General features: G+C 41.2%; 2 protein-coding genes across 2 annotated transcripts; one reads left to right on the top strand and one right to left on the bottom strand.

Moving 5' to 3' along the window:
- The first annotated feature begins 758 nt into the window (after positions 1-758).
- On the top strand, positions 759-6,573 carry LOC130198282 (solute carrier family 22 member 13-like). Its single transcript, XM_056421401.1, has 10 exons — positions 759-1,133; positions 1,212-1,315; positions 2,806-2,960; positions 3,061-3,229; positions 3,320-3,440; positions 4,467-4,561; positions 4,858-5,072; positions 5,172-5,280; positions 6,072-6,278; positions 6,381-6,573. The coding sequence occupies exons 1-10, from the start codon at positions 759-761 to the stop codon at positions 6,436-6,438; spliced, it is 1,608 nt and encodes a 535-aa protein (XP_056277376.1). The 3' UTR covers positions 6,439-6,573.
- Positions 6,574-8,940: 2,367 nt separating this feature from the next.
- LOC130198110 (uncharacterized) lies at positions 8,941-15,452 on the bottom strand. The gene is made up of 2 exons (XM_056421200.1): positions 13,914-15,452; positions 8,941-13,664 (listed from the first exon to the last, which is right to left on the bottom strand). Exons 1-2 carry the CDS (start codon positions 14,021-14,023, stop codon positions 10,910-10,912), a joined length of 2,865 nt encoding a protein of 954 aa, XP_056277175.1. The 5' UTR covers positions 14,024-15,452; the 3' UTR covers positions 8,941-10,909.
- Between the last annotated feature and the right edge of the window lie 873 nt (positions 15,453-16,325).

Here is a 16,325-nt window from a genome sequence, read left to right as displayed (position 1 = left end):
CTCATAAATCTTTAAATGAACGCAGCGTTTTTTTAAACCAAGGTTAATGCGTAATGTTTATTTGTTAAGATACAGGTTTCATACACATTTTGACCAATGGATTTCCATGACTTTTCCATGACGTTAAACCAAATTTCCATGACCAAACTGAAATCTCAGTGTATACAAGAAAGTGAGAAAATGTAGTATTTAAACGATGACAATTCCAAATCATACAATATACCTTACATGAAACAAATGAATGAGACAGTAGTTTGATGAAAAGAATAAACATTTATATACATGTTTATTCTTATAAACATTTATTTTTATATGTTTATTATTTTAAATCAAACTATTGTCCTTTATGTGCAAATCCATCTGTTTGGACTTTAAATAGTGGTTCAGGCTTTGGTCAGACAGAAAGACATCGGCCCTTCCACACGTTGACAACGTTGAAGTGAAGGAGCCACAACGAGCAGAGATGAACATTTGTTTGCTTTGTTGTGTCTACTTATTTAAATGTCAGGGATTGCTCTGTTTTGTTGAAAATGCAAAACAAAGAGTAAAAAAAGAAATAAAAAAAGAAGTCAATGATTAATAATCAGTCTTGAGTTCAGCATGATAAGAAACATGATATTTATACTTTAACCACATAAAATGAGTTAGTCATTGCTTTACAATATAAATATAAACTTAGGTTAAACATAAATAGGAATTGTTTAGAGCTGTGCTGAAGCACTTTTCAACTGACACAGAGGGAGCAATCTCATCTCAACATGGCAGATTTTGGAGAGATCCTGAGGAACATTGGAGAATTTGGGTTATTCCAGCAGGTCACTCTGATTGCACTTTGCTTTCTCAATTTAATTCAGCCTTTTATTTTTGCAAGTTTCCTTTTCATCCAGTCCGATCCAGAGCGACACTGTGACACAGACTGGATCCTTCGGGCGGACTCCAACCTGACCTCAGGTGAGCAGCTGAACCTGACTCTGCCCCGCGAGGAGGACGGGGCCTTCAGCCGGTGTCGGATGTTCGTCCCGGTGGATTGGGACATCGGCGCCATCAGGGAGTACGGACTCAATGAGACCACAGGGTGCCGGGATGGATGGGTGTACTACAACACGCTGTACGATACCACCATAGTCACTGATGTAAGTAATGAGTGTGGAAACATTACTGTTAAGAAATTACTCCTTTATTTAATGTTTTTCTTCTTTCTTTCTTTGCAGTTTGATCTAGTTTGTGACCAGGCTAACATGGTGGAAGTGACACAAGCAGTGTTCATGGCCGGTATTCTCATTGGTTCTATCATATTTGGACCTTTGGCTGAATCGTAAGTGTATTAAATGCATATAATCACATTAAAGCCCCATTATGTAGTTTTTCCCTTTTAGCGCCCCCTTCAGTTTTTGAGGTATTTAACGTTTACTTCAGTGTCGTAAATACCCAGTTACGATAGATGCAGCCTCGCATAAACTTGTATTGAGTTGGGATCATGTGTTGTCCTGTATTATAATTATAATAATTATTATTGTTATTATTTGTACGTGTCACGTGTTATAAAAGGTGACGAGGGGGAGGTGACGCAAGTTTTTTGTTTGGAGCGCGCTGACAGGCGTGGATGTGTTCATTTTGGGGGCTTGCAGATGCATTGAATTTGATTTAATATAATAACATTTGGGTTTCCGCATATCGACTGTGTGTTTTTCTTTTACGACCATTTGAGCAGAGTTAACACCAGAATTCGCAGATCCGCCCATTCCCTTTTTTTTTAGCGTATTGAACCTTTTCCCCTTGATTGAGTTGCTAAGGGCGAATTGTTACAACATAACCAAAAGAATGACAATTAGTTTAGATGAAATACCGATCGCGTTTTCAGCCTATATACGTTGTTTTCTAAATGTTTGAATGTGGAGTACGTGTGATCGAATACAATATTGTTGACAACACCAAAAAGCTACATAAAAAAGCTACCCTTATACTGTAGCTGCGAGCGTGGAGTGGCACTATATGACATTGCGTAATCACTGCCAGAAAGCTGGTCGAAGTACATCCGCCCCGGAGCGGGCGGCTCCAGAATCTTACATAGCGGAGTTATTTCCCCACAGACCCCCGATGGCAATAGCGGAGGCGCAAATCGCCATATTAAAAGTTATTGTAGCGGCACAATTTTTTTCAAGCTGTTATTTTAAGGTACAATTGTTACATAGTGTTGCTTTAATAAAATCCTGAAATTTCCCCACTGTGGGAATAATAAAAGAATATCTGATCTAATCTCATAAATATTAATGTTAATATTTGTTATAAGCCTTGTAGAGACCTATGCGTGTAGTCTCAGGTCAGGCGGGAGGTGAACACCCCACTTACAGCTCCCATTATTAAAAATATTAATTTTTACAATTTTAGATATTAGATGCAATTTGTTTCCAACACTAAACTAACTACGAGCAGTGTGTATCTGCATGTTTTGAAAGGTAGTAAGCATTAATGTATGTTTTCTAAAGGTTTTAGATAGTATTAAAAAGTATAACCTTGTTTATGCTGCTTATCCAGATCACATTAATACAATGAATTGTATTATTAGGAATTATTGATATATAGTGCTGGGATGAACTGAATAATGTCCGATTTCATTCTGACTTTCCATCTTACTCCTTCATATTCCTTGTGTGTCCTTATATTAAATACTTATTTTTCATTAAATAAACCTGTCCCGCGTAGTTAATTGTCTGTCAGCTATTGCACTCTTTCTGCCAATTAGCAACATTATTTATTTACATTCTGTGCTTTGACCATTAGAGAAACTTGTCTTTTTTGTTGCAGGTTTGGTCGCAAACGAGCAGTTCAAATTACAACAGTTCTCTTGTTCTCGTTTACCGTGACAACAGCACTATGCCCCAATGTCTACATATACTTAGCATCCATGTTCATGGTAGGAATTGGAGGTGGAGGCTATCGAATCAACTCCATTATATTAGGTATGAACTATGACCAGGTATCATTTTGTATTATGTGACATTGATTTATATTTAAAGAAAAAATAGTATAACACCATAGTGTATATTTTCCTGAGTGCAGCCACTGAGTGGATCGGGCCTTCCAAACGGTCGTGGGGAGCTTGTGTGTCTCAGCTGTTTGGGGCAGTGGGACAGTGCGTCCTCGCTGGTCTGATCTACTTCATCAGAGACTGGAGGCTGGCTCAGCTCATCACAGCAGCTCCAATTGCAGTGGCTGTTATCTACATATGGTGTGCATTAACTACTTTTTGTATTGCCTTTGATCATTTCATTTGTAAATGATTGACTATTTGAAGAGTCACTCCCTCTGTTCCTGTGAGGTTCATTCCAGAGTCAGCCAGATGGCTGCTGAGCAGAGGAAGGACAGAAGAGGCCAAGCAGCTGATTGTCAAGGCAGCCGCCATCAACAAACGCACTGTTCCAGACTCTCTTCTAAACAATGTACATGTCTCTCTTTTTTTTAAACCATTATTCAATTCAATTCGGTATATTTTATATAGTCCAATATCACAAACTATATTGGCAAATTACGACAGGAGGCCGGCCCACCAGACAGGAGGCATCAGACACAGCCAGGTCCAATGGACCCTATGAGACGTGAAGTCACAAGGACTCAGGGGAGGAAGTAGATTTAATAATGTGTGATGGAGAGATGTAAATTCAGCCATAATGAGTGAGAGTGAAGAGGAGACAGGTGCTCAGTGTATCCTAAAATGTCCCAGAGCAGCCTATAAGCCTATAGCAGCAGCTCTATAGGCTGGACCAGGTGAACCTGATTCTAGGAGACTCTTGGAACCACAGGTAGCCCTGCATTTAGTGAGCGCAGCTCTCTAGTGGGGCAATATAGTACTACAAGCTCCTAAAGATATGATGGAGCATCACCAATTAAGGTTTTGTAGGTTAAGAGAATTTAAAATGTTATTATTGATTTTACAGGGAGCCAGTGCAGAGCAGCTAATACAGGAGTCATGTGATCTATTTTCATAGTTCGAGTTTGTACATAAGCTGCAGAATTCTAGATCAATTGGAGGAAACTAAGAGACTTATTAGAGCAGCCTGATAATAAGGAGTTGCAGTAATCCAGTCTCGAAGTAACAAATGTGTGAACCAGTTTTTCTGCATCTTTTTTAAACAAGATGTATCTGGTTTTTTAAATGTTATGTAGATCAAGAAATGCAGTCTGTGAGATTTGCTTCACGTGGGAGTTAAAGGACAAGTCCCGATCAAAGATAACGCTGAGATTCTTTACAGTGGTGTTGGATGCCAGGGCAATGCCATCTACAGAAACCACATCACCAGATAATTGATCCCTGAGGTGTTCAGGGCCGAGTAAAATTACTTCAGGAAGTTGCAGGTCGTCCATGTTTCCATGTCTTTAAGACTTGCTTGAATTTTAGTGAACCGTTGTGTTGGGATATGCTTTATATCAATAAATATGTGTTTCACAAAAGATTATTTCTGTTACAGATTGCTGTGATAAATGTTGGGAACAAACCAGGAATTAGAGTTATTTTCAGATCACCTGTACTGACCAAATATTTATTCATCATAACATTTTCATGGTAAGTAGTAATTTCCAAGAGCTCTAGTAACTTCTTAAAGAAAATTAGAGAAGGGACCAGACTATAATCATGTTTGTTCCTGCTATATAAAGGGTCTGTGAGGTTTGACCCTCTAGTGGCCATTTAAGGAAACTACGGGGGGAAACTACAGCCACATGTGCTGATTAAGCTATACATGGGTAATGTTCAGATAATGCAATTGTGATTAAGATAATATTTTATTAATGCTATATAATATCGGACATTCAAGGTCTCATCCTCTACATGACTAATGTGTTTCCTGTCTTTAAACTCAGGTTTTCACTGAGCCTTGCCATCTTCTGTTTGTACTTCAATATTGGAAACTTTGGCTTCAGTATCTTTGTGACACAGCTGTTGTTTGGTGCTGTTGAAATACCAGCTCATATACTGTGTATGTGGCTGCTGGAGGTTTTTGGCAGAAAAATATTATTTGTAGCAGCACTTCTGTCTGCAGGACTCTCTTGCATACTTATCCTGGCTGTTCCTCAAGGTAATGCCCTCTATACATTCAAATCAAAATGATAACTTCATGTTTTTGTCCTGTGTGTCTGGTTCTCACCTTTTGTTTTTGTGCATTTCTTTTTTTCAGGAAGTGACATTGCTGTTACGTCCCTAGTCGTTGCAGCACGCTTCTTCCTGCTCTCGAGTAGTTCCATATGTAATGTTTATATTCAGGAGTTGTTTCCAACATCTGTTAGGTAGGTGATCACAGGCTTAATGTGTTCCTACAGAATTTAAGATATACTAAACTGTTCATATGAATTTACGAAGGGCTCCAATGGCCTCAGGTCTTCAGGTAGAGCCACTTTGGCCGTTCCGAAGTTAAAGCTTAAATCTAAAAGGTTACCTGGAATGACCTTCCTGGGGAAATAAGGCTCACAGAATCAGTCAACTTCTTTAAACCACACCGTTGAACACATTTTTGTAGACTTCCTTTTATGGGTCTTTATAGTGTTTTAATTTTATTGGATTACTTTTTAGAATTGACGTGTTTTTTTGCAAGGCTCATCCATCTTTCACCGTCACTTGTGTTCCCTCTACGATGCTTTTGCTTCTCCTGCCTTTATTATTATTCATGCAATAAGTCACGCGTGTGCATGAGTGAGTCTGTGATGAGGTGTGCATGGCTAATCTCGCTTTCTACTGCAGAAAACGTCTTAATGTTTTGGGTGCCAGGTTATGGCTCAAGGACCTCTCGTGGTTTCAGTGATTTAGAATTTATCAAAGAAATCTTGTATTGCCTTTATCTATACTGCCCTCTGAGTGATAGCCCTCTCTTTCTTCTCTCTCTCCCCCCACACTCATGAATCTTATCCCCCCCGTTGAGGGGCAGCGGTTTGCAGTGTGTTTGGCTCACAGCTTACAGAACTATCAGTACATACCCTCAGTACATACGGTACTTTTCAGCCACAACTTTTTGTGCTGTGTGAATAATGTTTCTTTGATCCGAGTGTGGAAATGTCTTTCATTTTCGTCCTCCCCCTTTCAGACAAACAGCCACAGCTTTAGGAGCCATATCAGGAAGAGTCGGTGGATTACTGGCACCGCTGCTTAACATCTTGGCTGTGTACCACTGGGCCATACCCACCATAGTCTTCAGCAGCTTAACACTGGTCAGTGGAGCCCTCTGCCTCCTGCTTCCTGAGACCAAGAGCAAAGACCTTCCAGAGTCAGCCGACGGGGCCGAGGATAACAGGTAACTATCGCACATATGTATATGACATGTCATTAGACACGTTCATCTCTTGTGTTTTATTATTTGCGTCCTGATGTCTCTCATCCACCCTTTAACTTTCAGAAACGGGACCTCCACAAACAAAACCAGATGTTCAAATTCGGAATCAACCAAGCTGTAGACATGTTTAAAATCTAGAAAGTATTTACTTCAAGTCATCATAAAAAACAGAAAAGTAGCTGTAGAAGTTATAGTGTTGCACGCACAAAGGTCCCTTGCCTTCAGCTTGTTTTCACTACTTTATTTGTACATAGACGAGTTGTAATGATGCCGTTAATGATGACCTACATTGTTGTGAGTTATTTTAATACTTTACACGTATACATGATACTAATCATGTGTTCATAATTTAAGCATTAAGAATGCCTCTATGTATGTGAATAATGTCTCTAAAAATAAAGCAAACTGCCTTTACAAGGTGAATATACATGGAGATCCTTTCATAAATGCGGGAGGTGGAGCAGTACCAGCGAGACATAATTGGGCTCACCTCCACACACAGCACTGGCTGTGGAACCAAGCTCCTGTAGAAGGGTTGGACTCTGTTCTATTCTGGAGTTGGGAGAGGTGTCGGGCAGGAGTGGGGATACTGGCTGAGCGCTGTTGTGTTGGAGATTTCCCCGGAGAACGAGAGGATCGCCACCCTGCGTCTCCGGGTTGCGGGGAGTAAGGCTCTGACTGTGGTTTGTGCTTATGCACCAAACCGCAGTTCAGAGTATCCAGACTTCTTGGGGTCGGTAGAAGGGGTCCTGGAAAGGGCACCACCTGCCGACTCCATAGTTCTCCTGGGAGACTTCAACGCTCATGTGGGCAATGACAGAGAAACCTGATTGGGTGGAACGGCTTGCCCAATCTGAACCTGAGCGGTGTTCTGTTATTGGACTTCTGTGCTAGCACGGTTTGTCCATAACGAACACCATGTTCGAACATAAGGTGGCTAATAAGTGTACCTTGTACCAGAACACCTTAGGCCAGAGATCAATGATCAACCTGGTAATCGTATCATCTGATCTGCGGCCAAATGTCTTGGACACTCGGTGGAAGTGAGAAGCAGAGCTTCTCAACTGATCACCACCTGGTGGTGAGTTGGACCAGATGGCGGAGGAGTCGGCTAGAAAGACCTGGCAAGCCCAAACGTGTAGTGCGGGTGAACTGGGAACGTCTGGTCGAGGACCCTGTCCGGGAGGTCTTCAACTCCCACTTCCGGATGAACTTCTCACACATCCCGAGGGAGGTTGGGGTGCTGTGGGAATTTGGGGTTCCGACTCATTACTACAGGCTATCCGGTCTCTGTACGCCTGCAGTAAGAGCTGTTTCCGCATTTTCGGCATTAAGTCAGACTGTTTGCAGATGATGTGGTCCTGTTAGCATTCTCGGGCCGTGACCTCCGGCATTCACTGGGGCGTTTTGCGTCTCCAAATCTGAGGCCATGTTGCTCCGCCGGAAACCGTTGTATGCTCCCTCCAGGTGGGGACAGATACCTGCCCCAAGCGAAGGATTTCAAGTATCTCAGGGTCTTGTTCACGAGTAACAGGCGGATCGGTGCGGCTGCAGTATAACAGGCGCTGTATTGGACCGTCTTGGTGAAGAGGAGCCGAGCCGAAAGGCAAAGCTCTCAATTTACTGGTCGCTCTACGTTCCAACCCTCACCTATTGTCACGAACTTTGGGTCGTGACCGAAAGAACAGGGTCGCGAATACAAGCGGCCAAAATGAGTTTCCTCCGTAGGGTGGCCGGGCTCAGCCTTAGAGATAGGGTACGGAGCTTGGACATCAGGAGGGAGCTTGGATTCGATCCGCTACTCCTTCGGGTCGAAAGGAGTCAGCTGAGGTGGTTCGGGTATATGATTCAGTTGCCTCCTGGACGCCTCCCTTTAGAAGTTTTCCAGGAACGTCCAACTGGGAGGAGACCCCGGGGAAGACCCTGGACACCCTGGAGGGATTATATCTCCCGGCTGGCCTGAGAACACCTCAGGATCCCACAGAATGAGCTGGAAAATGTTGCGGGTGAGAGGAAAGTCTGGGTCAGCCTGCTGGGTCTGCTGCCCACGCGATCCTGATTTCCTTTACAAATGTAGAAACATACTTACAGCCTCATTCCAGAAATATAACACAAATCTGCAATCAATTCTTTGGAAGATTGACAAGAAGTGAATAGGAAGTGAAATATATAGTTTATACTTGTTCTCATCAAGAGTTAGTTGAGAAAATCTCTACTTTAATGTCCGTATGTTGAATTTGAAGCCATCGACAGCTGCTTAGCTTAACTCAAAGACTGGAAAGGGGAAAACAGCTAACCGACTCTGTCAAAGTGTGACAGCTCGCAACATGTTTTATTTCATTTGTATTCAATGTGAAAGCAACAAGTTGTTCCCAGCACAGGGAACATCTGGCACATAAATCCCCAGTTTAAATGTTTATATAACGTGTTAATTATTGAACTTGCGAGGTGCTTGTGGGTGCTTGTGTTACATTTGGTCACCAGGTAAATTCAAGGTCAGCGGACGTATTTCAATTCAGTTTATTTTTTTATTTGTATTTATATGCATCTGTAGAATATTCACCATTCCGGGTTATCCCAAGGTTATTTGACAAACAGTGAACACAACGACACACCAGGAACATCCACTTCAACTGATTTATTGTCGACAGGTGAAGAACAGATGAGCCTGGCACAATCTGGGTTATTTTTCATCAAAACAGAAATAATTACACATTTAATTCAAAGAATGCAATATTTGGTGATCCTTTAACAAACTAGAATTAACTCAATGTTTATCAGTTTTAACTTAACAACTAAAGGTACTGCAACAGGTACATAGAGAAAAGAAAAGGGCTCACACCTGAACTCAAGGGGGCCTTGAGTTCAGGTGTGAGTATGTAGGCCCCAATAAATATAGGCCCCTCCCACTTCCTGCTGCTGCTCTTTCTATGGCAGCAGTTACATTAAATTATCTATAAAAAGATAAGAACTTATCTCCAGACACTTTTCATGTAGAACAAGATTGTATAATAACAGTGACCCAGAATTGGGGTGAGCGACATTGACAAGAAAAATCGCCCCAGTTTTAAAATCTAAGAACAATAAAATGTCTTCTTACTCACTCCCACCATGTTTTCACCACATTTCACAAACATGTCCCAAATATAAAATTGTACACATTTCAAACTCCAGACAAAAGAATCAGGTGGTTGTTATAAAAAAAAGAGATCTGAGCTCCCTGACGAACTGTTCGAGAACATGTTGGTCATCTTTTATAACATGTATCTCAACACTGTAAATAAATATAAATTAAGTTGACTTTCAAAAGTTTCAATACAAATCCTTATAACTCATTTGGCTTTATTTTGAGTGAGCAGGTCAATATAACCATGAACAGCAGAGGTCTCTCATCTCTATTTATCTCTCTGAAAATTATTTTTGAAATACTAATACAATTTAGGAAAAAATCCATGTTATGGTAGACTAATGCAATATACTGTATATATATATATATAGGATTTTCCAATGTACTTACAAAATTGTTTAAACATGTATTTTTAATGAAAACGAGTGAGTTCTCTTAATTGAAATCTGATCTCTGGAGGGGTGAATAACTCCATTCCCCTAAAAACTGATTGAATTGTGAGTAATGGTGTTGTTGATGAGGTTCAAACGATATTTATTAAGATTGGTTTGGTTTCTGACAACTCTTAGATGATTCAACATGCACCAGGGTCACATTAACCCGGGAACATCATTGCTGTAAGGAACAAACCGAACAGGACTTTGGGCAGAACCTGTCTCTGGGTGGGGGGCCACCCGCTATGAGTCGATGCTTCATAAATCTTGTAAAAATTAACATACGCTATTGAAAGAAAACTGTCATTGGTCCTTTTGCTTTGAACAACAAACAGATTACCAATAGGCAAACGCATCAGGGCTAGTTTTATCCGAACTAAGCAAGTAAGTAAGCGTAATTCCAAAAATGTCAAACTTTTGCTCTCGGAAGAAAAAGGGTTGACCTGGAGTTTAGTATAAGAGATGCTGTCTGACATTTAAATGTAGTTTAACCTAAAGAGGCCATCAATCAAAACTCACTCAGTGCTTTAAAGGTGCAATGGTATACCATAATGATCAACATTAGAACAAAGCATTTCAGAATCTAAAGTTTTATTTTCTGGTATGTATACAGACATTTCACAGTCAAATTACACCTTGTGTCACTTTATTAACTATTTAACATGTGGACTCACTTTAACACATTTGAAAAATGTTACATCCTTTACATCTCTTCATATTAACCTTGGAATAAGATCACATCTATGTTATGAATTGGATTAATTTAATTTCATCTGTAATGTAAAGACATACACTGTAAATACCACACTAAATTAATATAACATATATGTTAAATATTGTGTTAAATAAGATTTCTTTTTTATTAGACAAAAGTAAATTAAATCAATATTACCCATGCTTTTAAAAACTAATTTAATGTGAAGTGGTTATCGTCTCAAGTCTGAAAAAAAAGTTTTTCTGAAAACATATAACTTTATTTATAGATATTTTGTGGGTACTTTCCAACGATGTATATAGCATCATGTAAACTTTTACCCGAGCAAATCATCCATCCAGCTTCTATTTGTGATGGTGCTTTCCGGTGTTTGCTCAGTGCTGCTGTTATCAGACACGAGAAGACTGTCCACCAATAAGTGAACATCACTTGGCTCGGACACGGGCAGCAACTGCGTTTCTGATGCAAAGATGTCATTGGCAAAAAGACCTGTCTGAGCTGAAGGAGCAGCTGGAGAAGATGTTTCTAAGCCAAGCAAATCACTCAGGGAGTTGGTGGTGGCCGGGCTGGACGGCAGCACCGCAAAGACATCACTGACTCCGAAGATGTCGTCCGGAAAGTCGGACGGTCGGTTTAAAGAAGCAGAAACTACTTCCACAGCCGGTGGCTGAGCGAACAGAGGGTCGTCTGAGCCAAAAATGTCAAAGTCCGCACCCTGCTCCCTTGTCTGGCTCATTGTACCAGAAGGACTTGAGGTCGGAGCCTCATCTTGGTTCAGGGTTGGGACGATAAGCTGATCCGTCAGGACAAACGTTGCGTCATTCTCAGACGATATCTTGTGAGCGTCAAGCTGGCTGGGAGTATCAGTGGAAGGAGCTTCCATGAGAGAAGATACACAGGTATCACTGGGGCAGATTGGACTAGAGGAATCTTGAGGAAGTTCAGGGTTGGGATCGAGAAGCGCTCCGTCCAACAGGTCTTGTCCTCCTTCGTCTGATGCATCGAGCACTTCATTTGGCTTCTGAGCTGAAGCATTAGTATTGATCTGAATGGCCAACGGGTCATCGGGGGCTGAACTGACACTGTGCCCCAAAAACTCAGCATTAAATGTAACGGTCAAAATGTCATCACCACTGGTCTCAGCTATTAGCTGATTGATTGACTCCTCCGATGCTTGACTCTCTGACTCCACGGTACTGGGGAGATCTTGAGACTCAGCTTTTCCAGGATCAGTTACAGGTGTAGACTCATTGCTTTGTAAATCTGATTCATGCTCGTCAATTTGATCGGCAGCAGTTTGGTCATCTCCTGGTTCAGCAGTTGAAGTTGTGTGCAGGTTGGATGGCTCTGTATTGCTCTCCATTGTGGGCTCCATACAATAAGATGCTCCCTTAATCTGCCCTCCAGCCTCTTGTCCCTGAGCTGGTACTTGAGACTCGTAGCCCTGCTTTTGCATGTCTTTTGTAACGCCCTCTTTTACCTCCTCTCTCTTTTTGTCATCATCCTGTGTTTTGTCATTTCTTTCATCTCGTGCAGACAATTTTGTGACGTCCTCAGCCTTCTCCGAGGATGACTGAAACAGTCTTCCTAAGAGGCCACCGCCAGGTTTGACATCTTTCGGTTCAACCTTGTTTTTCTTGTTGTTTCCACCTGATGTGAAGAGCTTGGACATAGGACTCTTTCCCGTGGACCAGGATCCCAGTTTGACTTTTGTCTTCTCAGCCGGTTTTGCAGAGCCCTTCAGAGAGTTTGTTCTCACGACAGGCTTCTTCTGACTTCTGCCATTTTCATTGTCATTGGCTGACAACGTCTTTTCTAACAGATTTGCACTCCTCCCAAGACCGGCCTCCTCTCCATGCACACGTTCTGCCGAACTGTGCGGAAGGCTTGGACTTTCTGATTCACACGGGTTGGCAAAGTTTCTTGCAATGACTTGCGATACCTCACATGACTCTTGGTGTTTCACATCCTCTTGAGTTGAATTAAAAGTGTCAGTGAAACTCTGAGTATCAAGTGATTCCTCAACCTTGCCGACAGGTCCATTCAGAACCGTTATATCAGTCTGTGGGTCCTCTTGAATGCCCTCCACTTCAACAACAGGCTCTCTTTCTTTCAAAGTACTGCTTGTTTTTCCATGGCCTTTATTTCCAGGGATTTCAAGGTGCGCCCCACTTTCGTGCTGTTCTCTACCGAACTCTAATGACAATTGAAATTCACTGCCCTCTTCTGTATCCCTGGATTGATTCACGCTGCTCTGTTCGGTTTGGTCTGAAAGCTGCGCCCTGTGCTCCTCACCGTTTGACAGGTCATACTGAACAACATCAACATTTGGAGCAAATCGCACATACTTCCTGGCTTTATTCGGATAGATGTCCGGCCTGTTAAATGCTTGATTGTTGGTTTTTGAAGTGGGTGCCACGTTTTTCTCTCCAGATTTCCGTTTCGTAACAGGATTGCCACTTTCCACGGAGGGAAGTCCTGTCGAGGAGACGCTGTCTTCGGTTGGATCACTGGATTTCGTTTGCTCCGATGGCAACTTCTCACCGAAGGTAAAGCCTGTTGTCTTAGATTGCTTGTTGACACCTAAAGTAAAGGAGCTTGAAAATGTCTTCCATTTATCTCTCATTTCTCCACCGTGGCTGATCGTTGTTTGGTTGTTGTGATGCTCTGCAGTCAATGCTCTCCCCATCTCAGATATCGTATTCTTCACGTATGATCGCTGTGCTGGATTAAAACCACGACGCTTCTTCTCTGGTGGCCAGCTAATTTTTTGTTTGCCCTTAACATCAGCACCAGAGTTGGGAACCATTTCTTTTGCAGGCACATGTTTCACATACACACCAGCAGAGGACTCTCTGGATCCACCAGACGTGTTTGAATTGCTTTTTGCCACGTTGGGACTGGGAGTGGACGCAGCGGCTGGCTCATCTTTGACTTTATCTTTCTGAAGCCAGCGGTCTTTATGTTGCATGTGCCCAAATCCTTCATCATAATTTCCTGATCTTTTAAAAAGCTGCTGGTAGTGATAAATGCAGTAGAACTGTCCATAAAGAGATGAATAGTTGTGGATGCTGCAATAAAGTAAAACAAAGTATTTTATAATATAAAGCTAAAGCTAATATCACATAGTTTGATTCATTATATGATTTATTTGTACTAGATCAGCTGCAGATGATGCATTGGAGATGCGTAATCGTCATTGCGAAATTTCTGAGTTTTCACATGTTACATTCATTTTAGAATTTTCATTCAATTGTTGTATTAATTAGGATAAAACAATTGATCTGAGTAACTTAATTGTACTTTGGAAAATATCTTACCTGAGCTTCTTCTGACAATGTATACAGCAGAAACAGTTGCGGTGCAGGATACGTTTATTGGCCTCCATTTTTTCCATTGGATAGACAGGAGTCAAACAGGCCGAACACATGACCCGGGCAGGTGAATCGAACTGTGATGATAAAACAAATTCAGTTTAAGGTATTTTATGTAAACCATTTCAATTAATTTGGCCTTTATGCCATCATTTAAGTTATTATTTCTGGATCAACTGTTGAAACTCAACAAAACCCAGATTTTATAGATTAGTGCAACTACTCTGAACCACTGGGTTTAAGAGAGACATCTAGTGGACCTTAGAGGTACTGGCATGAAGTGAGATTAATTTACATTTTGGGTCATTATTAACAAAGCTAGTACAAAATAATTTCGTTAAAGCTCCAACATCTGTGGTGAGAAAATATCAACCAGAACATTCAATTTGGATTGACAATGGCAAGAAGTGATGGGTGAGAGTGAGCAGATTATATGTTTTTGTCATTACAGATGACAGAGAGGCATAACACCTATTTTAAGCCAAGTTTATTTTTGTGGTCTTTCAATCAGGGGGTTGGCGGTTCCATCCCCGCCGTAGTCAATGTGTCCTTGAGCAAGACACTTAACTCTGAATTGCTCCCTGTAGCTGTGTCTACGGTGTATGAATGTCACATGATTGTAAGTCGCTTTGGATAAAAGCGTCAGCTATATGAAATGTCATTTTTACTCTCTTCTTGGTCATTTTATGTTTTTTTCCTCATTAATTTTGAAAGGTTTTCTTTGGATTTTCTTAAACAACCACAAGTAGGCCTTTAGGTACAAAAGTCTGAGAACCCCTGGATTAGTCGAAAGAATTTCGAAATTTCGTATTATTATATATTATATTATTCTGTTTTGATGAAGGCAAACTGTTTTCCCCTCCTCATCAGCACCACCACCAGGCTTGGACTCCACAGGGGGGTCTATCTCGTTGCTGATTGGGGCAGTCGGCCCCTTAATAACAAATCTCCCTGTAGAGTTCAAGCGCCAAAGACTCTTAGACTTTATCAACACATATCATCTGTTGACAATAAACAATGATCTTTTCTTTATTTGACTAGTCTCTCCTGATTGAATTTCTATTGCTAGAATAATTTTGAGAATATGCATAAGGGGTGACCATTTTGTAAAGTCCACGACTGCAAGCTAACCTGTATATAATAACTTTCCATATTTAGTTCACCTTCAGTTTTAAAAGTTGTGGAATAATAATGAGAGACTGGCATGAAGAATATAAGTCACTTTTAAACTGTTGTTTATTTGGCAATGTACACAACAGAACATAAAGTATCAACTGCATATGTTTAATACAAGTTAACAGTTTGACACGTGGTTACAGTATAAAATCCATAAGACAAAAAAATATTTCATTAAAATGCAACATTTTAGTGATTAAATAATATACATTTTTTTACTAACAAAACCTCAGAAAAACATATTGGAATAAATACACAAATGGAATAAATGCTTTCCTAAACGGCAGGAAAATGCACTGCATGTCTTGCTTAGTGCTTTTCCTTCGGTTGGCTAAATGTCACAAACACTGTCCCTTCCTCATTGGTGGGTTTCAACACTTTATCTTCAAAAGGGCGACCAGATCTTCGAACTAATGGCGATGTCATGACTTCGTATCTGGCTGGACTTCCGACTACTTCAAACAGCGCTGATGACTTACTGTCGGACTGTTTGGTGACAAATGTCGAAGTCACAGACGAAACGAACACATTGCCAAAGCGATCCGTCTCTTCGTAGGTTTCGCTGACAGTCTTTGTGCCAACTATTCCAGCCGGTTCCTCCGGAGCCGTTTTCACTTCGATCACACTCACCTTGCGATGGGCAGGACTGTGACCGTTCTTTGACCCTTCATCGGCAGCAGACTTCTTTCTGATATCACCATTTGCATCCTGGGAATTTTTCGAATGACCCTCTGTTTTTGGTTTAAATGTCGACATGGGTGCCTTTGGTTGTTCAACAGACTTTCTGGCAGCCGAGTGAATGGAGATAAATGATGGAGAAGACTGGGAAGACGACTGTCTGGTGAGAGGTTTGTTGTGTACTTTTCCGTGCACGTCTTGTTTAGAAGGATTTGAATACAAAACTGCTTCTTTGGTTTGACCCGATTTGGACTTGCTCGACCCAATACTTATTTTCTTGATGTTGTTGGCAGGTTGGAAGTTTGGCTCAGATTTCAAGGATTCATCAAATAGTCCTGACAACCCTGCGATGTCAGCCTCAGATTTTAGATTGGAGACGGAGAACAAAGCCTTTTTAATGGCCTCCTCAATGTCAACAAGTTTTGCTAATGTTTGTTCCTTCAGATTCATTATTTCCTTGCTGGCCTTTTCCAGATCTTCAAATACAGTTTCGACCGACGAGAT

This window comes from Pseudoliparis swirei, chromosome 8 (assembly GCF_029220125.1).
Source record: "Pseudoliparis swirei isolate HS2019 ecotype Mariana Trench chromosome 8, NWPU_hadal_v1, whole genome shotgun sequence".
NCBI lineage: Eukaryota > Metazoa > Chordata > Actinopteri > Perciformes > Liparidae > Pseudoliparis > Pseudoliparis swirei.
Note: the sequence above shows the minus strand (reverse complement) of the source record. Positions and strands in the feature narration are given on the sequence as shown.